The 26,193-nt window shown below is 40.8% G+C and overlaps 1 protein-coding gene across 3 annotated transcripts in view; it reads right to left on the reverse strand.

Annotated features, from left to right (window-relative positions):
* Nucleotides 1-25,775, reverse strand: part of SMC5 (structural maintenance of chromosomes 5) — a 53,999-nt gene extending 28,224 nt beyond the window's left edge. For 2 of the 3 annotated variants that reach the window (XM_069777033.1, XM_069777032.1), the window contains exons 1-10: nt 25,598-25,774; nt 23,788-23,929; nt 22,591-22,643; nt 20,094-20,256; nt 13,851-13,985; nt 12,618-12,758; nt 8,087-8,248; nt 3,511-3,582; nt 2,340-2,595; nt 998-1,152 (exon numbers count right to left, since the gene is read on the reverse strand). In XM_069777033.1, coding sequence (XP_069633134.1) covers nt 998-1,152; nt 2,340-2,595; nt 3,511-3,582; nt 8,087-8,248; nt 12,618-12,758; nt 13,851-13,985; nt 20,094-20,256; nt 22,591-22,643; nt 23,788-23,929; nt 25,598-25,734 — 1,416 coding nt within the window. In that variant the 5' untranslated portion in view covers nt 25,735-25,774. Of the gene's footprint in view, nt 1-997; nt 1,153-2,339; nt 2,596-3,510; nt 3,583-8,086; nt 8,249-12,617; nt 12,759-13,850; nt 13,986-20,093; nt 20,257-22,590; nt 22,644-23,787; nt 23,930-25,597 lie in introns of all 3 variants that reach the window. The other variant, XM_069777034.1, reaches the window with a different exon arrangement.
* Between the last annotated feature and the right edge of the window lie 418 nt (nt 25,776-26,193).

A 26,193-nucleotide genomic window follows, 5' to 3' on the forward strand; every position in this document is an offset into this window, starting at 1 on the left:
TACCTACACAATTTAATAACCTCAAGTTAGCCAATGGCTGGGTACACTTACCAGCAATTTGAGAGCTAGAATTTATAAGTACACGAGACTAACTTACATTATATCAAAGAAAACAAATTCAGACATTAGTGGATGTTACAGAGGTTAATGAGGCCTTAAAGTAAAAGCAAAGGCATCCCATCAAGGCATTTGTAAAATGGGCTTGATGTGGTCTTCCGGGAAGAATTGGAAGTTCTGGTAATAACAAGAAATACTTGGTATTTATACTAAACAAAAGGAATTTTGAACAGTTCTAGCACAAAAAGTAAGAATTGGTATACAAATATTCAACATTCAACTAATTTAAACTGTAGCAACACACTGTTAAAATGAGTTTGCAATTCTGAAAAGAAAGAGGAGTGCACTGGAGTTTTTCATCCTCTTCACATTACATGAAGCACATATTGCAAGAGGCTGGGATAATGGTGGAGGAATGCACTAGAAAACCAATAGTCTCTTTGAAAATTTAGCCCTGCTATTCCTAGCTAGTACAGTGTCCGTCAAACCAAAACACAAAACAAAACTAGGGATAGATTAGGTGTTTCTATGTCTGTAGCTGGCTGTGCAAAGCAAACCACAAAAACATCTGGGGATCACAGCGACATGTTGTAACAGTTGCTGAGCACGTTGTGCTATAAGGGGAAGTATTCAGTTGTAACTACCACTGCTTTTTTAAGCAGCAAATAAGTACTTAAGTCTAAATAATTGGATGTACTTTAGAGGAAATCTGCAATGGGCACCTTAATACAGGACTGCTCCTTGAGGAGGGAAGGTGAAGGAACCACCCCATTTTACTCAATGTTGATTATTACTACATTGCCTACAGAATTAAAATTACAAATAGTTCACCATGCTAATGTATCCTGCGTGAATTGGCAGCTCATTTCTCTAAGTCTTGCAAGGGAAAAATAAACTAAACGTTAACTGGTTAGAGTGACACGCAAGTAAATTCTCTTACTTCAAGCATCATGGGTTCACAAACTTTTTTTTTAAACTTGTCTTTGTTGTTTCTTAGCCACATAAGAGCAGAGTGTGTGTCTCGGAATTTCCCTTTAAGATTCTCTTCCTTCATATTCATTATATTATTAAGTTGTCCAAGGCGATCAGTTATTCCTGTAATTTAAGACAGTTTTGTAAATAGAGTCCATAGCAAGTACACACTAGTATTTTCCACTATTTATTGACTATACTACTCCAGCAATAAGGTTGTTAGATTATAAGAATTAAGGGTTTCTCTTCCCACGATCAAGATACTGCTTATTAAAAAGAAATCTTAAGAACTATTAAAACTTAAAAATCTGAAATAAAATGAAGACTTACCCAAAGGATAACAAAATGTGGTAGTGCAGTAAAAACACAGGAATTTAGTCCTAAAATGCCTCTCTTCAATACTTCTACTACCTTTGTATTTAAAACAAAAAACATCCCAAGAGGAAAGAGGTAGTAGGACTAGCAACATGAAATCTGAGTGTTATTTCATGCTTGCAGATAACACAATGTGTGACAATAGACTGTGTGCAAAAGCATTTGCTATTCAGAGGAAACAGAGTTTGACTACTTTCTGTGTTTCTCAAGGTAAATATAGTGTCTCCTTCCCTAGGTCACTTGGTCTCTCTATACCTCAGTTTCTTCTTCAATTCTATGACAAGTTAAGTGCCAGACAGATAGGTACATGCAAATGTACTACACTCATCAAGGAATATATGCAACCTTACCCATCAAGCTAATTTTTAAATTTTGTTTCTTAGAAAGAACTACTTGTAAATCCGAGGCTAGTATAAAGAAATTTACTATAACTAAGGTTAGCTCAGGTTCATCTAGAAAAGACAAAAGCTGCATCAGTAGCTAATATACTGCCAAAGAGATAATTTAAACACTGCATCTTCAAAGCAAACTGCTTTTGCTTCAGGTTTGGGTTTTTTGTATCCTGCTAACAGTATACACCTTCATTTAATAACAGAAAAAAAATGAAACTGGCAAAGCAGTCTCCTTACCCAGAGATCTGAGGAAACTAACTTTTTGGAAGGCTAGTTTTAAGGTCAGTTGCCACTTTTGAATCTTCTTGTTCTTCCTATTTTGAAAGCAGTTTCTGTTACTTTTAATAAAACTGATAATAGACAAAAGGACTGCTACACATGTAAGATACAGGCGAGGTAAACATTTGAGCTCTCAAATTATTTCACTACTATGACGCTTGAGGTAAACAGCTCAAATTATTTCACTACAGCAGGACAACAAGCAGATTCTGTACAAACAGTCATAAAAAAAGAAAACAACAAACAAAAACCCAGGTAACTTACTTTTCTCTTCCCTCTTTTGGTTCATTTTCTCTGCTGTTAGATCACTGATATCACTATCAATATTTGCCCTTTCTTCTTGTAATTTTTTCAGCTCATTATTAACAGCATCAGTTTGTGGCTGAAGATCTGCAGAGACTGCCATTGTACTGAGCTCATTCTTCCACTCCTCTATCATCTTCTGAGTGTTGTGTATTTTCACCTGTCTGTCCATTTCTTCATCTTTTTTCATTCTCAAAGCTTGATGAATTTCCTCAATCTAAGAATTTTGAGTTATTTCCAACATTAAACGAGTTTAGTATAAAAAAACCTGCGGCAAATAACCAGGGTATCTGTGCAACTGCCATTAAATGCTGATGTAACAATGGACTAAAACCGTAAGAGTCTGTTAGAGTTCCAATATCCCTATGACAGTTCCAGAACTGGCAAGATTTTGTTAAGATTTAGGAACATTTAAGCAAAAATACAATCAAGCGTTTAAATAAAATTTTGAAGTTCCTTTATTTTTACAAAAGGAGAAGCTTAAAGCTTAAGAGCTTCCTTAACACATTAAAGGTTAGTTTAAGATTGCATAAAACCTATAGCACAAACACAATGTGCAACATTGACTCTGCACCCTTATATATTTAATTTATACACTTCTTTACCGAGTGCTTAGGTGAAGTTCTGTAACTGTTTTACAACATACCTCTGCGTTTTCTTTTTTAAAAATGCTAGACATATACACTTAACAGAAGCAATAACCCTAGAGTCTCTCTCAGAGTTATGTGAGGGCATGTTTAATGCTGAGACCATTGGTGTAATAGAGGCTGTAGCTTTTCAAGGAAAGCCTGTAATATATAGCATATATACACAGTCTTTTCCTAAGTTTGTTGCATCAAGGTAACTGATTTTATGTAGCATACACTTGTCCCTTAGTAATACCTGTTTGACTAACAGGCATTTTAAAGATTCATTGTGTACTGCAACGAGTGAGGTGTGCAGGCAGTTGCAGCCTCGTCAGAGAAATTTCCCTCTCCGCTAAATGACGAGCAGACAACCCCCCCATATCTGTGTTTTACTGCAGAATTTAAGTAGCAGCATTCCGCCTGAATGCAGCATATACTATAGCTAGTACTGAATTAATACATTAGCAAAGAAACACCAAAAAAGTCACAAATATCAAGACTCTTACTTGTTTATCTTTCATCTCCAAAGCATCTTGTTTCTGTTTACATTTCTGAGAAACGTCTTTAATTTCAGATGCCTGCATACAATGAAATATTTCAATTAGATAGTAATAAATTCAGTTATATTTGTAACAAGCAGTCATATTTAAAGACCTTTCTGTATATGCATAACTTAAGCATTTATTCCACATTACTGACAAAGTCATACTCACCAGCTTATTATTCTGTCTTGTATCTGTAACATGTTTATTTTCAGCAGTTTGTGAAGAACTGAATAATGGCATATGAACTGTTCACAACCATTCAGCTATAGATCTGCAAATCCAGGCACGACAGACAGAGGAAGTCTCCTAACCTAATCTAAAATTGGAATAACTCCATCCCCGATTTCAATAAAAATGTTACATTCAGATCCTTGCACTTATAAAATGTTCTCACCTCTTTTTCCAAACTGACTTTACCAAGGAAAGCTTATACTTAGAGCAAGAAAGGCATAAGTTCCTAGGCACAGGACAGCCAAAACAGAATTTGTCAAAATCATCCTACCTCTGAAGTGCATTGTGCTAAAGCTATATTCTAGACAGCTGAGCCTGACAACTCTTCGGCTCATGTGCAGGCACCCATGTCTACTCTTTCTCTATCCTTCTCAGCTTCTATAGAGTTGTAGAATAATATAGGTCAGAAGGGACTTCTGGGCATCACCCAGTCCAATACCTTGCTCAAAGCAGGTCTCACTAAGTCAGGTTGCCCAGGCACTTGCACAGGTGAGTCCTGAACACAGGGGAAGTGTACTATGGTTTCTCTACAAAATTACTTCCTCCTTTCCTGAACGTTCAAGGCTGAAAACAGTGCAAGCAGAATACTGGAAGACTGCAGAAGGATGGAAGGACTGTAAATTTCCAGTGCAGACATGGAAACACAACACACACAGCACTCTTGCTGGAAGAAATGTCTTCCTATGAACTGAGTTGCACTGAAAACACTAAGATGCATCAAGAATGGAGAAAATAAAACTACGCAGGATCTTTTCCCTCCCACAACCTGACAGATGCACAAAAACTTAAGACCCTGACTCTACAGCTGTTTGCATGAAGGCAACTTGGAACAATACATCTTGGTCTCACAGTTGACTGCTACGCAGTACTGATTCTGTGATGCTCTCTCCAAAGACCTCAGGCAGGCACTCTGAAGCAGAAGCTCTCTCCCAGGAAACTAATGCAAAATATTCACAAAACCATTCTGAAGGCTCTCAAAATCAGGACACTAGTAAGGAACTGGAATTCAATTTTTCAATTACCATTATATTTTCAGTTGTTATATTTATATATACCTACCATACAGAACAGATTAACATCTGTAATTGTCTTTATGGTTTTCAAGGTACAACCACAACACACTGCTTTATATTGTCAAATATTGCTAAAAAAATTGCATTGTACAGTCTACTCTGTTCAAATGCCTTTTAAGAGCCTAAAGCGGAAACTATTCTAGGCTTCTCTCACACAATTTCATCAACCTCTTCCTACAAAATGGGCCAATTTCTTTTCTTCAGAATCTACACATCCTACACACCCAAAGCACAAAACTTTACTAGGAATTCTTAGTCTAACCAAATCCTTAAAAGGGTTTAAACACAGAGAGAGACAAGAGAAACAGTTATGCAGTGTCTCCATACATTAATTTCTTCCCAGATTTAGCTCTGCCAGTCCAGCTCCTTCCAGGCAAAATCTGTAACACCATTCCTGGCTTTTTACCAACAAAGTGCAAACAAGACATAATGAAGAGGTGGTTTATCTCTGTTCTCACATATATATCCTCAAGCCAAGAGCCAGATCTCAAGAAGCAGTCAGGATTACAGTTACTTGATAATGGATATAAGCCTGGACCAAAGGGTCTGAAGACAATTATGTTCCCTACAGGTCTGTGTGTCCAAAATAAGGAGGACTTAAAATGCCTTTCCTTACTACCAAATTGAAATTTGACTTGAAAAAAACAACTTTTGGGCCAAAAATAGAGTTATACTGTTTTTATAATTAATCAACTTCTGCTGGCTTACAGCATAATGGTGTGAAGTGCTCACCAAATGCTTGCATCTATAAAGATAAAATTCTAAGTTACAATAAATTCAAGCACTATCTACAAAAAAAGTGAAGAACTAATGAAGAAGGAGCAATTTAAGCAATTTTAAGGTATGGTACTTAAAAGCCTTGAGGCTTTGCCTTAGGTCAAAACTATCTCCTGACAGTGCAAGCAGCACTGATTCTCCTTTGAAAGAACTTCATTTTCACAGCCCAACTAAGAAGGTATGTGGGAGGGAAACGGATTTCAGTACCCAAAAAAGAGCTACTGTCAAAAGTTCAAAAAGTAGCAATACATTTCTAACATCTTGTTAAGTTGCCTGATGTCATACAAATTATTCATGCCGTAACCAGCTATATAATATATTCCCTTAAGCCTTTTTCCACGATTTTGGACTCTATGGGGGCTGGGCTTCTTCAAGACGGAATATTAATCATTCAAATTAGACTTGGACATATCATTTAACATCAGAACCAAAACTCAGGTTTGAAAATGTCTTATAATATTATATAAATAGTACCAGCTACACATTACAATCAAAACAGTGGTAAATAATCACTGGAAAGCAGAATTAGAATATCTCAGTAAGTCTTACATAAATTATTTATTTCAAATGTAGCATCCTTCCTTCTTCCCATCTTTTAGGCTTCTGAAATGTTGTAGAACAAAATGCACCTAATTCATTCTCTGGGCCCAAATTAAACACCACTTCAGCATACAGCTAACCTTGCGAACGTTTAATGTGTGAAAGCCTTACTCCACAAGTTTAGATTGAGCAGAAAACATGTTGATTTGAGATTATGAGTTGATCAGCTAGTACATTCCTCCAATTTTTCTTTCACCGTTCTGTAGCAAATAGCCTATGTTAAGCATGTTAACCTGCAAGTTGAAACTAAAATGCTCATTGTTTTGTCCTAGGTTTCTCAAACAAACAAGAGTATAACTCATAAAGAAGATAACCTTTACAGAATATAGCATAATACTTCTAAGATTTGTGGTAGCAATGGTTCAGTAGAATTTTTTCCTGTTTGAAAAAATATATTAGGATAACATCAATAAAAATGAAAGATATGAGTAAAACCTAGCAAGATAATACCAAGCGGTGAAAACGAAGCTTAGCAGTTCACAAGCATGAAGGCACTTACTGCATTATGAAAATTAATTTCAAACTTCCAGCTGTTAACTTTCCTCTAAGGAAGTACACTTACTCTTAAAACAACAAAAAACCCAACCACACCCAAAAAAAGCCCACTTCAATAGAACTACAATATTTTTAAACATTTAGGTATTTTTAATCACAGCATAATAAACTCTTGCAGTACTGTGGAGCACAAAATTAAAAGGATACATTTAGTAAAGGTCTTTCTTAATAATAATAATAATAATGTACTTGGGTGTAGTATTGTCTGGTACAGTTTATATCACAACAAAAACAGAAGTGGTGTGAACAACAGTCTGTGGTTTTGGTTGTCTGGACTTTATGGTTTGTTTGTGGGGTTGGTTTTTTTTTTTTGGGGGGGGGTGTCTTTGTTTAAAGAAAGCACACAGACAGTGTATTAGCTCACAGTGCACTAAATGCCACTAATTTTCAGACCCTGATTCTACAAGACGCTTCATGACAGCAGTCCTCTACAGATGTCACACGTGTCTCCACAGCAAGTCCTTTGATCTGATCAGTCACCTTCAAAGAGAACTCACTGCAGCAAACATTCTCATGTTATCATTTAACTTTGGTTATCCATTAAAAATTTGTGCAGCCTATGCATACAATGACTTACACAGCCTGAATAGTCCATGATAGTTAAAATCCTGCAGAGAATTACAGTACTTTCCTGTTTGTCATAAAGAAATAGTAATTTCCCATATCCCCAGAGAGTGAGCAGCTATTAAAAAAACAGTTAGTAAGCTGTAAGGCATAGGTAGGTTTACCATTAAATTCTCATATGCATAAAAGTATTCACAGCTGATGGAGGGTTACCACCTAATAAAAAAATTATACCCTACTTATGGAATTAGGTTAAATATTAGAGGAATGCTTTCAGGCTAGAAAAGTTGTAATTTAACTTAACCACCCAAACTGGCTACATTTTAAGAAGATAAACAGAGCATCCACAAACCCAAACTACAGAACAGATGAAAACAGGCAACTAATTCAACATAAGGATTTAACTCAGGGAAACTGTAACATTATATCCCTGAAGATTTTGAAGGTTCTGTGATGAGAATATAAAATCTGTGTGCTCTTATAATACCAAGAGAGTGGACTTTCGGAGTTGCTACTGAAGGTTTACTAAGAAACGTATTCCTTGAGTTTTACTGCCTTTAATGGAATAGAGACATGAAGAAGGCAGTGAGAACCAAGGGCACAAGTACTTCAGAAAAACTTTTTCTGAAACCCATCATTACAGCACACTAGAAGAGATTATTGCTTTACACTATACAAAACTGAACACAGACCTCCTGAAATATTACATACGTTAGCTGAGAACTTAAAACACCTACCTTATCTCTGATTTTTATATCCAGATTCTTAAAGTATTCTTCAGTTTCTTGGATTTTTTTTTTCACTGGGAACTGCATTTCTTTCAGATTCTTCAGTTCTTCCTTGGCTTGGTCTCGGCTCTGTTTCACTTCCTCATGCTGCTGACGAACATTTTCATATTCCTTGGAGGAATTGAAAGTAAAATCATTAAAGATATTCATCTTCTATTCCAGTATTTTATACTGCTCTAACATTTTATTTGATTGTACATCAGTCTTAGGAGAAAAATATAATTCAGAAACTAGTATTAGAGCAACTACTTAAGTAATCCTCCTGTTACTAGTCACTGTGACTAGGAGATGTGGGGATCATTCAGTCCCCAGTGAACAAGAACACACATTTAATGGTTCTTAAATAATATGCAATTCAAGTAGCAGAAGAAATGACCAATTTGTCTGCAATTACCTTGCCTCTAAATCCATCTGGGATCGGTGTGGAAAAAGTAATTCTTTAGCCCCTTCTGTCCATAGTTTGAGCACTACTTAGGCAGACGACCCCAAGCTAAGGAGCAAATCACCACAGAAAACTTCAGGAGAAAGAAAAGGAAGGAGCTGCACAGATCATCAGAGCCAGTAACAGACATAACCCTGAAGTAAACCAAGGAGAGAGACAGAGCGGAACAGAACTTTGGAAAACAAACAAAACCCCCAACATACACCACGAATACCCACTATCTAGGGAGCTGAACTGGAGATGCATCCCTGAGAAGAAAGAGATGGTAAGCAGTGTGGTGACCAAGAACCTCCACTTCAAGAAGGTGGGAATGTGGGGGAGAACGTAGGCTGAAGGACTGACTACTAGTGAACTTTTGTGTGTTATGCTCTCTGGACTAAAAACAAGACACACCCCCCCCCAACACCCAACCAAAAAAAAACCCAAACCAAAAAACAACCCCAAACCAAAAAACAACCCCAAACCAAAAAACAACCCCAAACCAAAAAACAACCCCAACCCCCCCCCCAAACCAAACAAATGGAAAAAAAAGAAAAAAGAACATGACATTCTATGATTGTTAAGGGTTCATAAGAAAAAAAGATACTCAGAGGACCAGGAGGACAAGTAGATATATGTACATGGGGGTGCAGAGGAAGAGAAAGCTGTTGGATTTGGCAGGCATTAAAGAAAGCCCCTGTTTAGACCATTTGCCTGGATTATTCCAAGCTTTGGAGCATTAAAAAAAATAATAAACAAAGATAGCCTGCAACCTCTATCTGTAAAAGCTAACTTTGCTTTATCTGCTACCACTTTTTCCTACTTAGTTAATTACCCTGCTTGTAAACCACACATGATTAATCACAAATAAATCAACTTAGGCTATTAAATCCAAATTCTTTCTTCATAGTACCTTTTTCATAAAGCTAAAAAGTATTTAAGAAAGTTGCTGTAATTCTGTGATGTGGAGTGCAATCAGTAGCCACCATTACAAAGTTACAGAAGCAAAGCAATTATACTTCCACTTAGCTGATAGACTAAGCTTAAAATTTAGCTCTGCTCTAAATAAGGTATTATATTTCAAGGTTGAAGCAAATGCACACACAATTACACCTCATTTCTTCAGGCACAAAGTACAGGCAAGTTTCCCCGGAAATTCTCATGAAACGGTTTTTATACAGCAAATCCCTTTAACACTTCAAGACACTTTGGTAACCTTTAAGCAAATAACCTTGATGCTTGTAATTATGCACTTAGCTTCCAAAGGATTTCAGCCCTCCCAAGAGATATTTGTGCCTGAACTATATAACAAATCTTTTCTCAGTTGTGAATGGAAGAGAAGGAAAAGAAGAATGGACACGGCTTGGTCTAAACACATCTTCAGAAGTATGTGTTTTCAGGACATTTACAGCAGGAGGAACCACACCTCCTGCTGCTAACTACCTTAAAACAGTATACCTTAGTGTATACCATACCACCTTAAGCTTAAGCTTGGAGGGGTAAGAAACCCCTTTTCTTTAAGACCCTACAAAAGAAGGGCTATCTATGTCAAAAAAACTGTAGCTCCTTAAATCTGCTCACTGACTGTAATGACACGATCATTTGATGGAAGTCCCATTAAAGTACACACAAGAACATAAAATGTCCCTTAAATCCTTGAGTCCAAATCTTTAACGTTGTAGTCCTAGGATCCATTTTATGGAATTAAAACAGATGCTGAAAAGCCTATTAGACACAGACATGTATAAAAGTGGTGTATAATTCTCCACATACAGAAGCAGCTGGCACTGACTAGAAAAAACACTTGACTAGAGAAGTGTTCCTCAGGTGAAAAGCAGTGGAGTCTTCAGAATAAAAACGCAGTTCTACAGTGGTCAAATAGTAAAACAAGTTGAGCAGTAGACTTCCTGTTTGCCACTAGGATCAAGAGATAATCTAGTGTCACATTTCAGTTGACTTGTTTTCAGGCTGCCTGTCTTCTCCATTTCAGAACATACTGCAGTATTTATACATCTGCCTCCTGGCTGATTTGAAGGCTGACCTAGCTACTCTATTTTGTTACAGAGGCAATTCTAAAGAGATAGGTATGTTTGGTCTACAAGTAGAAACCTACCTTTTGGGGAGGTCTGTGGAGGGGGAAGATGCACAGAAGGAAGAGTAAACTCCAGTACTACTCTCAACTTTGGTGAACCCAATTTTAAGACATCAAAAATGTTTATTCTTAGGATTAAACAGTGCTAGAACAGATGACAAAGAAATATGCCCTTGTAAGAGAACGTGTTTCTTCTTTTAGAGAGAGATTGATATTTGCAATATAGGAGAATATCCAATATAGGATCCAAAAGATCTATCCAAAGGATTTGACAAACCACAACATAGCAATGACCTTACACACTGAAGATCACAATGGAACGTGAAATTTTGTTGCAGCCTGTAAATTAAATATCTTCTACCTAGTAAAAAAATTACATTGATGACCCTTGACTTCAACTGTAGATTATCCACAGGCAACTGACTTCTGGTAAACAATCTGGTACACACTACTGATTCTGTACTACAAATCAGAACTTCACACAGGTGTCAAAACACACTGTTGTTTCTATGGATTCAGTGGCCAAAAAGTTAAATTTCTCAGAATTGAGTGCACCCACCAAAAGTATTTAATACACTCTGCAATGCAAACTGCCTAGAAGACAGCAGTGAAAGAGTATGGTGTGAAGAACTCTGCCTAAATTTGTTTAAGAAATGTGTAACTAACAGCAACATTCTCAAACTTATGGAAGGCAATTTAACTGACAGCAGGTAAGATTCCTAACTTAGTTTCCCTCCCGCAAGTTTCTGACCAGACTTCAGAGTTCTGTATCTGCAATATTTTATAGTAGAGAACAATCAGCATCAGTCTACATTAACTACGCAAGACCTATACCTCTCCTAATAAAGTAACTCTCTCTTCTTGTTAATTAAACCAGGCTAATGCACATGCAGTAGGAAAAACCTGCATCATTCAGCAAGTGCGGAAGCCCAATCCTAATGGCACAGAGCGTACAGCCCACCTCCTTCGCACCTACCACCATCCATCTATTTCAATTACTGCTCCTATACCCCTCTGTGCTGCTAGCATAGAGGTGTGAAGGCAGTGAAGGTACATGCCCTGAATCCAGTTGCTCTCAGGATACAAGGGACATAAAGTTCTTTGTATACCCATGTGAGGCTTTGTTATCTTCAAAATTGCAACAAAATACCTTGCAAAAGTTTTCTGCATCCTCCACAAATATTACATGTAAGTTTTCATAAGTTCTGTATCTGTATTTCATGAATTCTGTAGTGCTTGCCAACAAGGCAAACAATGTATTGCTTCAATATAGTAAAATCCACGTCAGCTTAAACTGTAGACTAATTTAATCTGACTGACCATTCAACAATCAACTAAACTACAATCATCAAAGTGCTGTTCAGAAAGTCCTGTTTTGCTTTGTAAAAATGACCTGTCCTTGACTCTAGACTCTTCTAAATTTATTTAAAATTTCCATCTCTCCAAATGCCAACATTTTTTGAGATTGGCAACCTATATTCACCATGATTTATGTCATGCACACCAAACCTCAATTAATAAATAAAATTAGCAAAGGGGGAAGGCAACCTGTAAAAAACAAAACACAACAAAACCAACAACAAACTTGTTCTATAGAAGAAAAAAGTTACAGCTGGAAGAAGCAATTGGAATTGGCTAGGCACTTGAATTAAGTCAGTTGTGTCAGCAAGGAATAAAGGGAGTACTGCTCTTGGCCCATATTGCTGGCTTTCCTAAATGGGCAGTACCTAAGTTACTTCTTCAGCAACTTCTTCAGCTGAGCTACATAGGCAAGCAAACCTCTGATCAAAGCTAGGCCAAGAACAGTATTTCAAGACCTGGCCTGTTTGTGCTAAGCAACTGTAATGATGTTCAAGTTACTCTGGTCAAACTTCTTTTAAAGAAACTTTTGGCATATTTCTAATATTTCAGTATTAGGAAAAATGGGTTGGGTAAGAAAAAAAACTGAAAAGAAAGTAAAAACTTACCACCCAAGGCCTTTTCCTCTCAAGCATCTCAATTAAGTCTAGATGGCGCTTGCGCTCATGGTATCTCTCAACATCTTGCTTGTATCGTTCAAGCCTCTGTCTCATTTTCTCCAAAGAGTTAGTTTTGTCTCTGAACAAGTTCTGTAAGAATATAAATTTTCATGTTTTACAGTATCTACTTTGTGAAAACACTTTTCAGAAATAGTCCACACCTCAACTATACATTAAACAGAAATTTAACACTAGGGAGGACATTTTAGTACAGTAGTAATTAGAGGGGAACAACCCAACTACGAAGAGTTGTACAGCTTTTTCAAGTACGTTTATCACATAGTTTCTGTGAAAACAAATCTAATCTAAATGGAAATCTTAATCTGAAGAAAATACTTTAATTTTTTAAAATACATTTTCTCAGGAAAATGAGTATTGCCTACACCTCAAGCATCTATTAATCTAGACATTTCTAAACCACTATAACTGGGTTTGATAAATACAAGGAGCAAAAATGCTTGTGAAGTATCTTGTAGAGATCTCTAACAGAAACATTAAGGTTGGTATTTGAATGTAGTATGTGTGAGTGGAAATGCATGCGTGCACACAAGCACAAGAAGAAACAGCAGAACAAAGGATTAAAAGAATGGCCTGTGTGGCTAATGACAGACACTGTTCCCAAGACACTATTCCCAGCAAGGGACACATTATTTCTGCAAAGATTACTAAGCCTGTGCTCTGGTAAGATCACAGTACAACTAACTGTAAGGGAAAAACCCTGCAACCTAAAACCACGATGGCAACAAGGTTGCAGCTTATTGCATACACTATCCCTTTTCCTCTTTGTTGATATTCCAAACCAGGAAAAACAGGTAGCAGGCAACTTGTCCATAATTTATGGAAGTTGAAGTCAGGAAGATTAAAGCAAAAGACCACCCTATAACAGCTGATGACTTCTAAAAGATCTGTCCAGAAAAGTTGTTACCAGTCAAGAATCCCAAAGAAGTGACAAGTACTTGACAACAGGCATCCCTTGTCCTCTGTGTCCAGACTGCTTGTTCATATGTCTTCATGCTTATGAGCATGTGGGTGTCAGAGTGAATAAATTCTGAGAAGGGTAAAATCAACTTACTGCAGACTTTGTAAATAAATATCACCACCTAATTCTCTAAGATCTCACATTAAATTTTATTATGCTAATTTCCCTGTAGTCACTTCTCTCTCTCTAATGTGCTTGTTTACCTCCAGTTCTCTTTCCTTTTCCCTAAAGTTTTTCAGTTCACAGTGAAATTGGTACATTTCTGGAGGACCGACAGATTTTTCAGTGGCTTCAAGCAACTCAATCTTACTCAGTTTTGCAAATTCTCCAACTCTGTCCTACAAAATAAAAAAAGTTACAGAAATACAGTATTAGTTAGAACAGTGCAATACAGTAATAACCGGATTAAAATACCGCAACTTCTCGTGACTATCACCTGACTTACAGTTCTATGCCAGATAGCTCTGGAATAGTTAAGTTAAGCGTAGGATGATCACCTCATAGCAACCAAACCCTCCTAAACATTTGTAAGATTTGATACATGGTTTTGTTGGAGCTGTTCTGGAATGATTCAAGCTTAAACCTTAGCTGTTCTTGGCTGCTTGGCAGCTTTTGAGGGTAGCTGCTGAGGACATGGATTGGTTCATTATTTTTGAATTGGCTATCATTCTTCTGAACAAGACAGTTTAGTACAATTAAAGCTTTTATTCCACTTTATTCTTGTTCTCAGGCTGCTGAGGCTACACCTTCCCAGTATAAATACTATGATCAACTAAAAAATTAAGCAATGTAGAAGATAATATTAAGGCTGGCAGCCAAAGGTATCAGGAAGCATGGCTACTGTCCAAGGCAGCGGAAGAGCTCAAAACTCACCGAGGCAATCAGTTTCAGTGCCAGCACTTTCTGCAGCAGAGTACGGGATCATGGCGTACAGGGGGGTGTCCTGAGCAGGGGAAACCCCCAGAGAGCAAGGATACCCGCCAGGTCTCAGGAGGGAGAGCTGCTGATGAGGCATGGGGAGGCCAGGACTAACGGTCATCGCCCCCAACTCCCACCAAGGGCAGCCCACCACCAGAGTGGGCAAACAGGGCCTGGCACAGCAGCTGGCACGGGAGGGCGCCTCGTCAAAGGAGGGCATTCCACCGGACGAGTGGAGAGGCTTGAAGTCCACATAACCCAGCAGCCAGGCACCGTTCTGTGGCCACCTGCGCAGGCCATGGGCACCCATCTACCTGACCCTCAAGGCGGAATGGTGGGCACTCACCCGACAGCAAAGGCTGCAGCTCCGGCTGGGGGGTCTGCACCATCTACCCCAGTGGTGGCTGATGCCTCAACCCAGACGGAGCTGCTGGAGGGAGAGGCTGCAGTGCAGACCCCAGACTGCAGGAAGTGCCTAGACCTTTCTCCTGGGGCAGGGACAGGCAGCAGACCTGCCTGCAAAAGGTGTGCCCACATGGAGGACCTCCTGCAGCAGGTGGCTAAGCTGCAGTAGGCAGTGAGAAGGCTGTGTAACATTAGGGAGGCTCAGAAGGGCTTAGATAGCTGGTTCCAAGCGCAGTCTGCAGGGGACCCACAGCCCACGGCCAAATAGCCAAAAACTCCCCCACCAGCGCACACAGAAGGGAGGGGGACCAGTAATGCACAAGAAGGGAAGCTTGCAATGGCAAAGAGCAGCAGGAGGAAGGGACCTCTACCGAAGCCTGAGGTGCCCTTGCGGAACCACTTCACCGTTCTGCAGACGAAAGAGGAAAGACCCATCACATCAGGAGAGACATTGGAGCTGAGTAAGGCAGCCCGATCTGCTCCCCGTGTAACAACCAGCACAACTAAGAAAAGGCGATGGCTGATAGTAGTATGCGACTCTCTTCTGAGAGGTACGGAGGCACCCATCTGCCAACCCGATACACTCTCTAGAGGGGTGTGCTGCTTACCGGGGGCTCCTATCGGGGATGTCACCGAGAGACTACGAAGTCTCCTACAGTACACCAACTATTATCCGCTGCTGTTGTTTCATGTGGGCACCAGTGATACAGCTAGGAGCCGTCTGAGGAGTATCAAGGATTACAGAGCTCTGGGAGCAGCCGTAAGGGACTCTGGAGCGCAGGTAGTTTTTTCCTCTATCCTCCCAGTCAAAGGGCAGGGGTTTGAAAGGGCCAGTCAAATCTGGTGAATCAACAAATGGTTATGGGACTGGTGCCACAGCCAGGGGTTCAGCTACTTAGACCATGGGACCAGCTTTGAGAAATCTGGTCTACTGGGGGCTGAGGGCTTCCATCTGTCAGAGAAGGGGAAGAGCATCTTCAGTCACCAGCCAAGCTGGTGGAGGGCTTTAAACTAAAGTTGCCAGGGGAGGAGAACCCAATCCATCCCACTCCTACCAGTTTGACACCAGTGCCAGCAACAGATGCCCAGAGCCTGGAGAGGGATCACGAGTCAGCAGGAGAGCACCTGAAGAGCAGCACAAAGAAATTCCAGCTACTCCAGCCAGTAAGTCAGCTTCATTGGGGGCCTAACTTAAATGCCTCTATGCAAACGCACATAGCATGGCAAATAAGAGGAGTTAGAGGCATGCACACACATGCAGGACTATGATCTTACTGGTATCATGGAGACGTGGTGGGATGGCTCCTATGACTGGAGTGTTGGAATGGAAGGATACAGGCTCTTTAGGAAGGACAGGCAGGGGAGACAAGGAGGGGGTGTTACTCTCTGTCAATGACCAGCTGGAGTGCATAGAGTTCTGCCTGGGGATGGACAAGGAGCCAACAGAGAGCTTATAGGTCAGGACTAAAGGGAGGGCAAGGACAGGTGACATTATGGTGGGGGTCTGCTACAGGCCACCCAACCAGGAAGACCAAGCAGATGAAGCTCTCTATAGACACATACGAGCAGCCTCATGTTCACAAGGTCTGGCCCTCATGGGAGACCTCAATCACCCCAATATCCATTGGAGGGACAACACAGCAGGGCATAAGCAATCCAGGAGGTTCCTGGAATGCGTTGATGATAACTTCCTTCTCCAAGTGATGGAGGAGCCAACAAGGAGAGGTGCTATGCTGGACCTTGTTCTCACCAACAAGGAGGGGCTGGTAGGGAATGTGAAGCTGAAGGGCAGCCTTGGCTGCAGTGACCATGAAATAGGAGAGTACAAGATCCTTAGGGCAGCGAGGAGGGCACACAGCGAGCTTACTACCCTGGACTTCAGGAGACCAGACTTTTGGCTGTTCAGGGACCTGCCTGGTAGAGTACCACGGAATAAAGCCCTGGAGGGAAGAGAGGCCTAAGAAACCTGGTTAATATTCAAGGATCACTTCCTGCAAGCTCAGCAGTGATGCATCTCAACAAAGAGGAAGTCACGCAAAAAGCACCAGGAGGCCTGCATGGATGAACAAGGAGCTCCTGGACAAACTCAAACACAAAACGGAAGCCTACAGAGGGTGGAAGCAAGGACAGGTAGCCTGGGAGGAATACAGAGAAATTGCCTGAGCAGCCAGGGATCAGGTTAGGAAAGCTAAAGCCCTGATAGAATTACAGCTGGCCAGGGACATCAAGGGCAACAAGAAAAGCTTCTATAGGTAGGTAAAAGCATGATAAAAAGTGATAAAAGGAAGACTAGGGAAAATGTGGGCCCTCTCCGGAAGGAAACAGGAGACCTGGACCTCCAGGAAATGGAGAAGGCTGAGGTACTCTTTGACTTTTTTGCCTCAATCTTCACTGGCAACTGCTCCAGCCACACTGCCCAAGTCACAGAAGGCAAAGGCAGGGACTGGGAGAATGAAGAACAGCCCACTGTAAAAGAAGATCAGGTTTGAAACCGTCTGAGGAACCTGAAAGTGCACAAGTCCATGGGACCTGATGAGATGCATCCACGGATCCTGGTGGATGAAGTGACTAAGCCACTATCCATTATATTTGAGAAGTCATGGCAGTTGGGGGAAGTTCCCACTGACTGGAAAAGGGGAAACAACCCCCCCATTTTTTAAAAGGGAAAAAACAAAGACCTGGGGAACTACAGGCCAGACAGTCTCACCTCTGTGCCCAGCAAGATCATGGAGCAGATCCTCCTGAAAACTATGCTAAGTCACATGGTAAATAAGGAGGTGATTAGTGACAGCCACCATGGCTTCATTAAGAGCAAATCGTGCCTGGCAAATCTGGTGGCCTTTTATGATGGGGTTACAGCATTGGTGGGTAAGGAAAGAGCAACTGACGACATCTACCTGGACTTGTGCAAAGCATGTGACACTATCCTGCATGACACCCTTATCTCTAAATTAGAGAGACACAGATTTGATGGATGGACTAATCGGTGGATAAGGAATTGGCTGGATGGTCGCACTCAAAGAGTTGCGGTCAACAGCTTGACGTCCAAGTGGAGAGTAGTGACGACTGGGGTTGCCCAGGGGTCAGTATTGGGACCGGCATTGTCTAACATGTTTGTCGGCAAAACTGACAAGTGGGATTGAGTGCACCCTCAGCAAGTTTGCTGACGACACCAAGCTGTGTGGTGCGGTCGACATGCTGGAGGGAAGGGATGCCATCCAGAGGGACCCTGACAGGCTTGAGAGGTGGGCCTGTGCGAACCTCATGAAGTTCAACAAGGCCAAGTGCAAGGTCCTGCACATGGGTCAGGGCAATCCCAAGCATAAATACAGGCTGGGTGGAGAATGGGTTGAGAGCAGCCCTGAGGAGAAGGACTTGGGGGTGTTGGTTGACAAGAAGCTCACAATGACCCAGCAATGTGTGCTTGCAGCCCAGAAAGCCAACGGCATCATGGGCTGCATCAAAAGAAGTGTGACCAGCAGGTCGAGGGAGGTGATTCTCCCCCTCTACTCTGCTCTCATCAAGATCCCACCTGGAGTACTGCATTCAGCTCTGGGGCCCCCAAAATAAGAAGGACATGGACCTGTTGGAACGAGTCCAGAGGAGGGCCATGAAGATGATCAGAGGGCTGGAGCACCTTTCCTATGAGGACGGGCTGAGAGAGTTGGGGTTGTTCAGCCTGGAGAAGCCTCCAGGGAGGCCTTATAGCAGCTTTCCAGTACCTAAAGCGGGCCTACCAGAAAGCCAGAGGGACTTTTTACAAGGGCACGTAGTGATAGGACAAGGGGTGATGGCTTTAAACTGAAAGAGGGTAGGTTTAGATTAGACGTAAGGAAGAAGTTCTTTACTGTGAGGGTGGTGAGGCACTGGCACAGGTTGCCCAGAGAGGGTGTGGATGCCCCATCCCTGGAAGTGTTCAAGGCCAGGTTGGATGGGGCTTTGAGCAACCTGGTCTAGTGGAAGGTGTCCCTGCCTGTGGCGGGGGGGCGTTGGAACTAGATGATCTTTAAGGTCCCTTCCAACCCAAACCATTCTATAATTCTGTGAAAACCAAGACTGGGGTGAAAGGTATGCTTGCCATTGCTACAGTGGCAGAGAGCAAATAAATGAAAACTTTCAACACAGTAATATTCACTGAACTGACATTTATGTACTAAAGAAAAAAAAGCTGTTTTAAATACAAAAGTTACATTGGCAGAGTATGCAGAAAGTTCTACTTTAAATAAACATTGTGATTATGTAAATGAAAAAAAAAACCAACCCAGAATATTTGTTTCCTCAGTATTAGCTTTCTAAATTCTAGTGTTTTTCAGCATGTCTTCTTCAATGCACTTCTCCTTGAATAGAACAATAAACCCATGGTTGGCTAGGCTCTGATAACGTTTCCTTTTACTGCCACCCCTTATGATCCACGTGAACTGGGAAGGTCTTAGTAAGGAACCTGCCATAACTTTTTTTTAAGGTGCAATTGTGAGGCAACTTAGTTATCTGCACAGAAATCCCGACATAGCTAGGCATGGATTCAGATATGGAAACTGCTTGTAGTATTTGTTAATCTTCTCTCTCCTTTAGGACGTATTTTCCATCAGGATGATTCTACTCTTTCGTAATTTGATCGGAAGTATTTCTAACTCCTACACTACACTCAAGAATCTGTTGAGCCACAGACATCACCAAAAAGGCTCTACTAGCAGTCTCTGCTGCAACTGTAGAGTCATTTAGTAGGACTGCTTTTTGCTTTTTGGAGAAAGAAATCCAGACAACTCTTCCCCTTCTATAAGATCTCAAGATCTTATAAAAATTTCCCTGCAGATTTTTTGTTTAAGAACATCCCTACAGCAGCACAGACAAGACAGAGAGATACCACTGCTAGTGCTGCTACTCAAACACCAACATGGGGAACATCAGCAGCTTTTCTTTCAATGTCAGCTGACAGCACGTACAAAACTGTCACACAGTGCCTCCTTTCTTTCAGCATCACACCAGTATGGCTACCTCATCCCTCTCATTCTTTGTGCTGTCCTGTTAAATCACTGAAGTGCTACAAAAGCTAAGCAGCAACAAAACCCTCTCAAAACACAGCACTCCATTTTTAGCCACTGTCTTTCAAAATTCCTTCATACCTGAGGAAGAAACTGGCACAAATTGTCCACCTGGATGTTTAAGGCTGCAATCTGCTCTTCTACTGTTTTCAGGGTTGTTGGCTTTCTGTTGATAAACCATGTTGATGTGTTGTTCACCACTTGAATCTCACGTGTGATAATGATGTTGTCAGGTGTCTTAGCCCTGATTAATAAAAAGATGTGTCTACACTTTTGAGACTATACAAAGGTTACCAAGTGCCAAACTATGTTAAGAGTTACGGTATTAAAACTTTTAGATATCTAAATATTTAATATAAATTAACTGCACAGTAGCAGCACATTCACGTTTTATGCTTCAGAAAATGTCCAGTACTTCAGTGATGAATTAATCTCACATGGAAAACATCAAGAATATCTGCAAATCTTAACTCAGAGGAAGTTATTTATATAAATGACATACTCATGCTGAATGTCAGGCCTGGAACCAGATGATCTTTAAGGTCCCTTCCAACTCAAACCATTCTATGGCTCTATATATGAACCATTTAAAAGTTGTTACAGATGAGAATAGTTTACATAAAAGTGTACCTTTTTATATGACATTTATAGTAAGTTTTAAAATCTGTACGCAGGAAATGCACAGTAACACTATGCCTTTAAAGTAAAAAATATTAGTGTACAGAACTACATCTATAGTGTATATACATATACACATTCCATTTGGGATTAAAAATAGTGTCGCACAGTATGAAAAATACTAATTTGTTTTCATTTTCTGCTTTTAAAGAACAGCAAAGATGCATCAGTTGGCCACTTAGTTCTCTAGCTCAATACTTACCTTCAAAAATTTAGTCTGGTTAAGATGCATCAATAACAAATGAGCAATGAGATAGTCATAAACTCTTGAAATTTTGGTCACCATTTTGATTTAGAAATTGTCTAGTGTCTGTTCAGTCAGCATATTGTTAAACATGGAGGATAAGGGCTCATAACAGTTTGGAGTCCATGTACCTTAGGAGACTTAAGAATAGAGGTCAAAGTAGAAGTGAGTAATTCAACAGCTTCCAGTGTTTGCAATAAATGCCATAGGGATATGAGCCTACTTCTTGAAGACTGTGTGATTATTTCCTCACAAGTATCCACTACCTTATTTTAGTATACCAGAATTCCTTCAAAAGACCTACAAAGCCATGCTCCTTTCTTTTATCAAATTAAGGACTTCTTAGTACTATAACTCCTGATTTTAGTTACAATCCAACAGCCAAATTCAATCAAGAGAGTGCATGCTTATAGAAGTAAAATTTTAAAATTTCTGTCAAAAAGCAATCTTCTGCATCATTGGTCTCTCACCCTAGATGTTGCATTTAAATATCTTCTACCAATTAGACAAAGGACTGAATTACCTTGCAACCACTACAGTAAAAATGCTAAGTCTTCACATACTGCAAGTCTCTCTTCAGACTTTCAAGTAGCATTGGGATATATCTATGTTGAAACAATCACACCATCTACCTGAAAGACATCCTACCTCCTGACCCATTGCTTGGCCACTCTCCAAAGAATGTCTTACTTGATCACTCCCTTAAGAACAAAAGTGGATAAGATTTTTTCAAAGACCTGTTCCAGTATATCTTTTTTCCTTAACACAATCTTTTTATACAATTTGGTCAGGGTGGCCAACTGTTATACAAATTAACTCAGGCTCTGAATCAGTTGATTAGTTCCATGTTATATTTAGCTCAGGACAACAGATCAGATCAAGGCTTATCAAAACCACCTATGCTATTGCAGCTTCATGTTAAGATCTCCACAAAACCCATGCATTTAGGAACTCTACTAGGACAGTCTCTCTTTAGTTGGCAAAAAAAAACCCCCCAAACCTTATAGGAAGCATGTAATATTGCCCTGTAACCACAAGCTACTGACGGAATTTTACAGAGTAAGTCCAAATGACTTTCAGTTGCTCTGTTTTGCAAAAGCTTACTTAGAAGACTGCATTAGCTGGAATTAGTCAGATCTACTTTTTTTCTTTTCTTCTATTGTTTCAGTATGTGATGTTTTCAGCAAGAATGTAGAGGACCCCCTCATACCAGCAGTATGAGTATAAGAAAGTGAAGGCAGAACATTTGGTTTTAAAATTTAAGACTTTTTTTTTTTATTATTATCTTTAGAAATAATTTCCAACCACTATGTCATGATGGCTGTACTGACTATATCAGAATCATCTGAACCTTAAATGTAATCAAGCGCTAAACACACCATACACATCAATCTTTATCTATATATTCTTTGTACATCGAAACAAGGTAAAATGCTTCAGAAAGCGAAACAAAGACCAGCCATCACTGCTTATTTCTTGCATGGTAATTATTTAACCTTAAAATTTTGAAGTCTGGGTAAAAAAAAACCCAAAAAGTAAATCACCAGCTTAGAGACAGATCTCTGTACACCAGACTTTTTTTCACAACTTTATGAATGACTGTGTGGGGAAACAATATAACTAAAAATGCATGAGGTAATACATTTAATTACTTACAGTTCAACTTCTACTACACCTTTCAAGCACCCCTGCTTTACGAAGAGACCAACCTACAAAGTTAATTATAGAAGTTATTACTGCAAAATAACAGTGTATTAAAATGTAATCTCTTACAAAAATATCTATTTGTATAATAGAGTTGCTGTGATGGGATATTTTATTGAAAACTCACAATTAAACACTAAAATTTATTTTGGATAAGTATTAACTAAAAATAAAGGAAGACACTATTATCTTCCTCATCAACTAGCAGCATTAGAACTTCCTCCACAAGTTAACAATTTCTGGTCAATTTCAACCTTCAAAACTGAACAAATTATAACCAACAGATCCACAGAGACAAGAATTTCTCATTAATTCAGGGAACAAAGGCAATACAAATGAAAGACATTACCAAATATCTGTACTAATAGAACTGCAAATTCTAAGAGTATAAAAATACATAAACATGAAAACCCAGTAAAACTACCAACACACAGTGCTGCCATGCAGTCAATCTCCATACTTCTATTTGCTCAAGACTGAGCTGCAACCAGAGAATATGTACATTTAGGTATCCAGATTCAGTGCTCCAAAGGTTTACTGAAATATATCCCATCCAACCAGAATATCCAAGAAAGCAAGGGCAAAACTTAAAAATTTGACAATACAAACTGTCAACACATGATCTCTTGGGATCAAAAAATGAAAATAATAGTAGAACAACCCAAAACAATCCAAATTCCATTTAAATCAAAGATCAGTGGCTCCATGCTTTTAGATAAATTCTCAGACACAATAAGGATATATGTTATTTCTACAGGTTCTGTATACTTGGAAACTTAAGTTAGACTTTTTTTTTTTTTTTTTCTCCTTTAGTTGGTATTTCTGATCAAATGTTATTTATGCATTAGGTGGCATTTCCCTTCCCCATTGTGGAGGCTTAGACATCTTCAAATATAACCTCTAGTCTGCTCAGGTGCCAGTACAATTCAGGTGCTTCCATTTCATAATTCAGCCAAGAAAAGTAGTTAAGTAAGACAAAACCCCTTTGGTAAAAGCCTTCATCTCTGGACCAGGTTATTCTACAATTTGGACACCTTTTTATAAAAATAAAGCAAATCAAGGAAAACAGTCTTTTTCCCCCTCCTCTGCTGAACAGGGCTTTTAATGAAATTGAGATTAAACATGAAAAATACGAAAGTTCATAGTTACCTTATCAGCCCGCCCTATGAAAGAAGGTTTTCCAGCCAGTCCCAGGCAGATGGCACAAACAATGCTTGACTTTCCTGTTCCATTAGCACCTACAATCATGTTCAGGTTGGGTCCTGGACGTACTTCACACGTGTCATATGTTCTGAAAATCACAGTAATTTTTTGAACCTTACAAACAGTATGTCATCTTAAAAAAAATTTACTTGCTTAAAAACACTTTATGATTATATTAAATGAGACAGATAATTTTATCAAATCTAGACTCAATCCTCCAATACCATTTTGTAAGAAAACATCAGAGTGAAAACTAACACTACAATAGAACACTGTGGAACACATTCCTACCAGCCAGAGTACTTAGAACAACTTTTTTCATAACAAATGGTTATAAAGAATGAAATCCAACCACATAATGACAATTTTTATTGACCTTACTAGGAAATCATATTATTTTACAAATTCAAAAAAAAAAAAAAGAAAGAAAATTGACTGAATTCAGTCAAGTCTGTTACATTTAATTCCAGCTGCACCGCAGTCACAGAAGGAGATTCCACTCATCTAACCTGTACAATGTACTTGGGTCTTAAGCTCTGCAAGAATTCTGTGGAACTCTGTATCAGTACATCACTGCAGTAGCTTTCTGGAGTTACAACAACCTAAAACATTAGACTGTTATCACTGATTTTTTTTAAATTGTATTAGACATCTTTCATCATGTGCATCCAGCATGCCTAGTGCAACAGCAACTACAGAAAGAGACCAAGCCCCAGCATGCAAATTCAAGACAAACAACTAATGTTGGTATGATCAGTAAGATCCCAAATTCGTAACGAACTTCACGATTTGATGTTCTGTTTCCACACTGTACCAAACACACAGAGGGGAACTGAGACACTAACACCAAGGAAGAAACAGAAAGCAGTTAATGGTAACACAGTAACATAATCCATGTACTTCTGGAAGAGAAGGTATCCAAACCCTTAATGGTGAGGCTTAAACTAGCATGTTTGAAGCTTCACTTAGATCTGTAGTGTGACCCGTGAACTACACTACTCAGAACTGTTATCAAGGCTGACATGGAGCTATCAGCATACCAGCCACAAGAAAATGGACTGAAAACTTCTACTAGCAACTGCAGACAGAACAGTATTCCCAATACAGAGAGGCTGGAGAAAGCACATACAAAAGAGAACACCAAGGCCAGTCCTTGCTGCCCTATTAACATCTCCTGCACTCTCTCCCCTCCTCCACTGCTTGACAATCACCTAACTGGGAGAAAAAAATGCATGCAGAAGCTGACATGGACAACTGGAACCACCACCTTAGGGGAGATGAAGGGCCGACACGACCACCACTGGGGAACGCAGCCCCACGGAAGCCACACTGCACTAGGAACCTACAGGATTCGTAATCCACAAAGCAGGTGCTCCCCGCTCTGAGCAAGGCATCACCTTCCAAGGAAAAAATGTTTCACGCAGTCCGTCTTCCAGCCCCGACTCGCCTCGGTACCCAAGGCCTTAATAAGGCCTCCTGTTAACCGAGCGTGACTCCTCGCTCCGTGCACCACGGCGGAGAACAACAGCGGCGAGCGCGTCCCTGCCTCGCCAGCCCGCTGCTCCGGGTCTGGCCTTCCCGTCTTAACCGCCAGCTCCCGAGCCCCGCACCGACTTTAAAACGGGACTGAGAGGGGGAAGGAAGCCGAAGCCGCCCAAGCGAGCCACCGACCTCTGAGGCGGCAGGGAGTTCACGGCCAATGGCCGCCGCTCGCCCGCCGCTACCTGGGAGGAGAAAGCGCCCACCGCTCACTCACAGAAAGTTCTCCATTAAGACCCTGACGATGGAGCCCTCGACGAATTGGGGGCGCGCCGCAGAGCTCCTCACCGCCCGCTGGCTGCCGCCGTCGCCGACCTGACAGGCGCCCAGGCTCCATTTCCCCGCCGCCGCCATCTTCGCCCCCTCAACCCCCGGCAGCGAGGACGTGCCCGCGCCTCGCTCTCATTGGCGGGAGGGAAACGGCGGGCAGGTGAGGAGCGCGCTCATTGGCAGACGGGGCGGGACTAAACCTCCATGAAGCTTTGAATTGGCTTGCAGCCTGTCGTGCTGGTGCCCATTGGTCGGAGGAGAGCGGGGTGCTGGGGGGGTCCGGGAAGGAAGCCTGTGGCGTTGCTTTTGGTTCCAGACAAGGAGGCGGGAGGCGGCGGGCCTTGGCCGTGCTCCCCAGTGCTGAGGCAGCTGCGCGGCCTGAGGCGCAGCTTTGGCCCCTCCCGGCCGGCGGGAGAGATCCCTTCCCGCCTCGCGGGCTCGCAGCTCCCGGTCAGTGCTGCGGCGGGAGGGCGGTGACTCCCGGGCGGCGTGCCCCGCGGTGGGACGGCTCGGGCCGTGGAGGGCCGGGCGCTGCGCAGAGGG

This window comes from Haliaeetus albicilla, chromosome Z (assembly GCF_947461875.1).
Source record: "Haliaeetus albicilla chromosome Z, bHalAlb1.1, whole genome shotgun sequence".
NCBI classification, from domain to species: Eukaryota; Metazoa; Chordata; class Aves; order Accipitriformes; family Accipitridae; genus Haliaeetus; species Haliaeetus albicilla.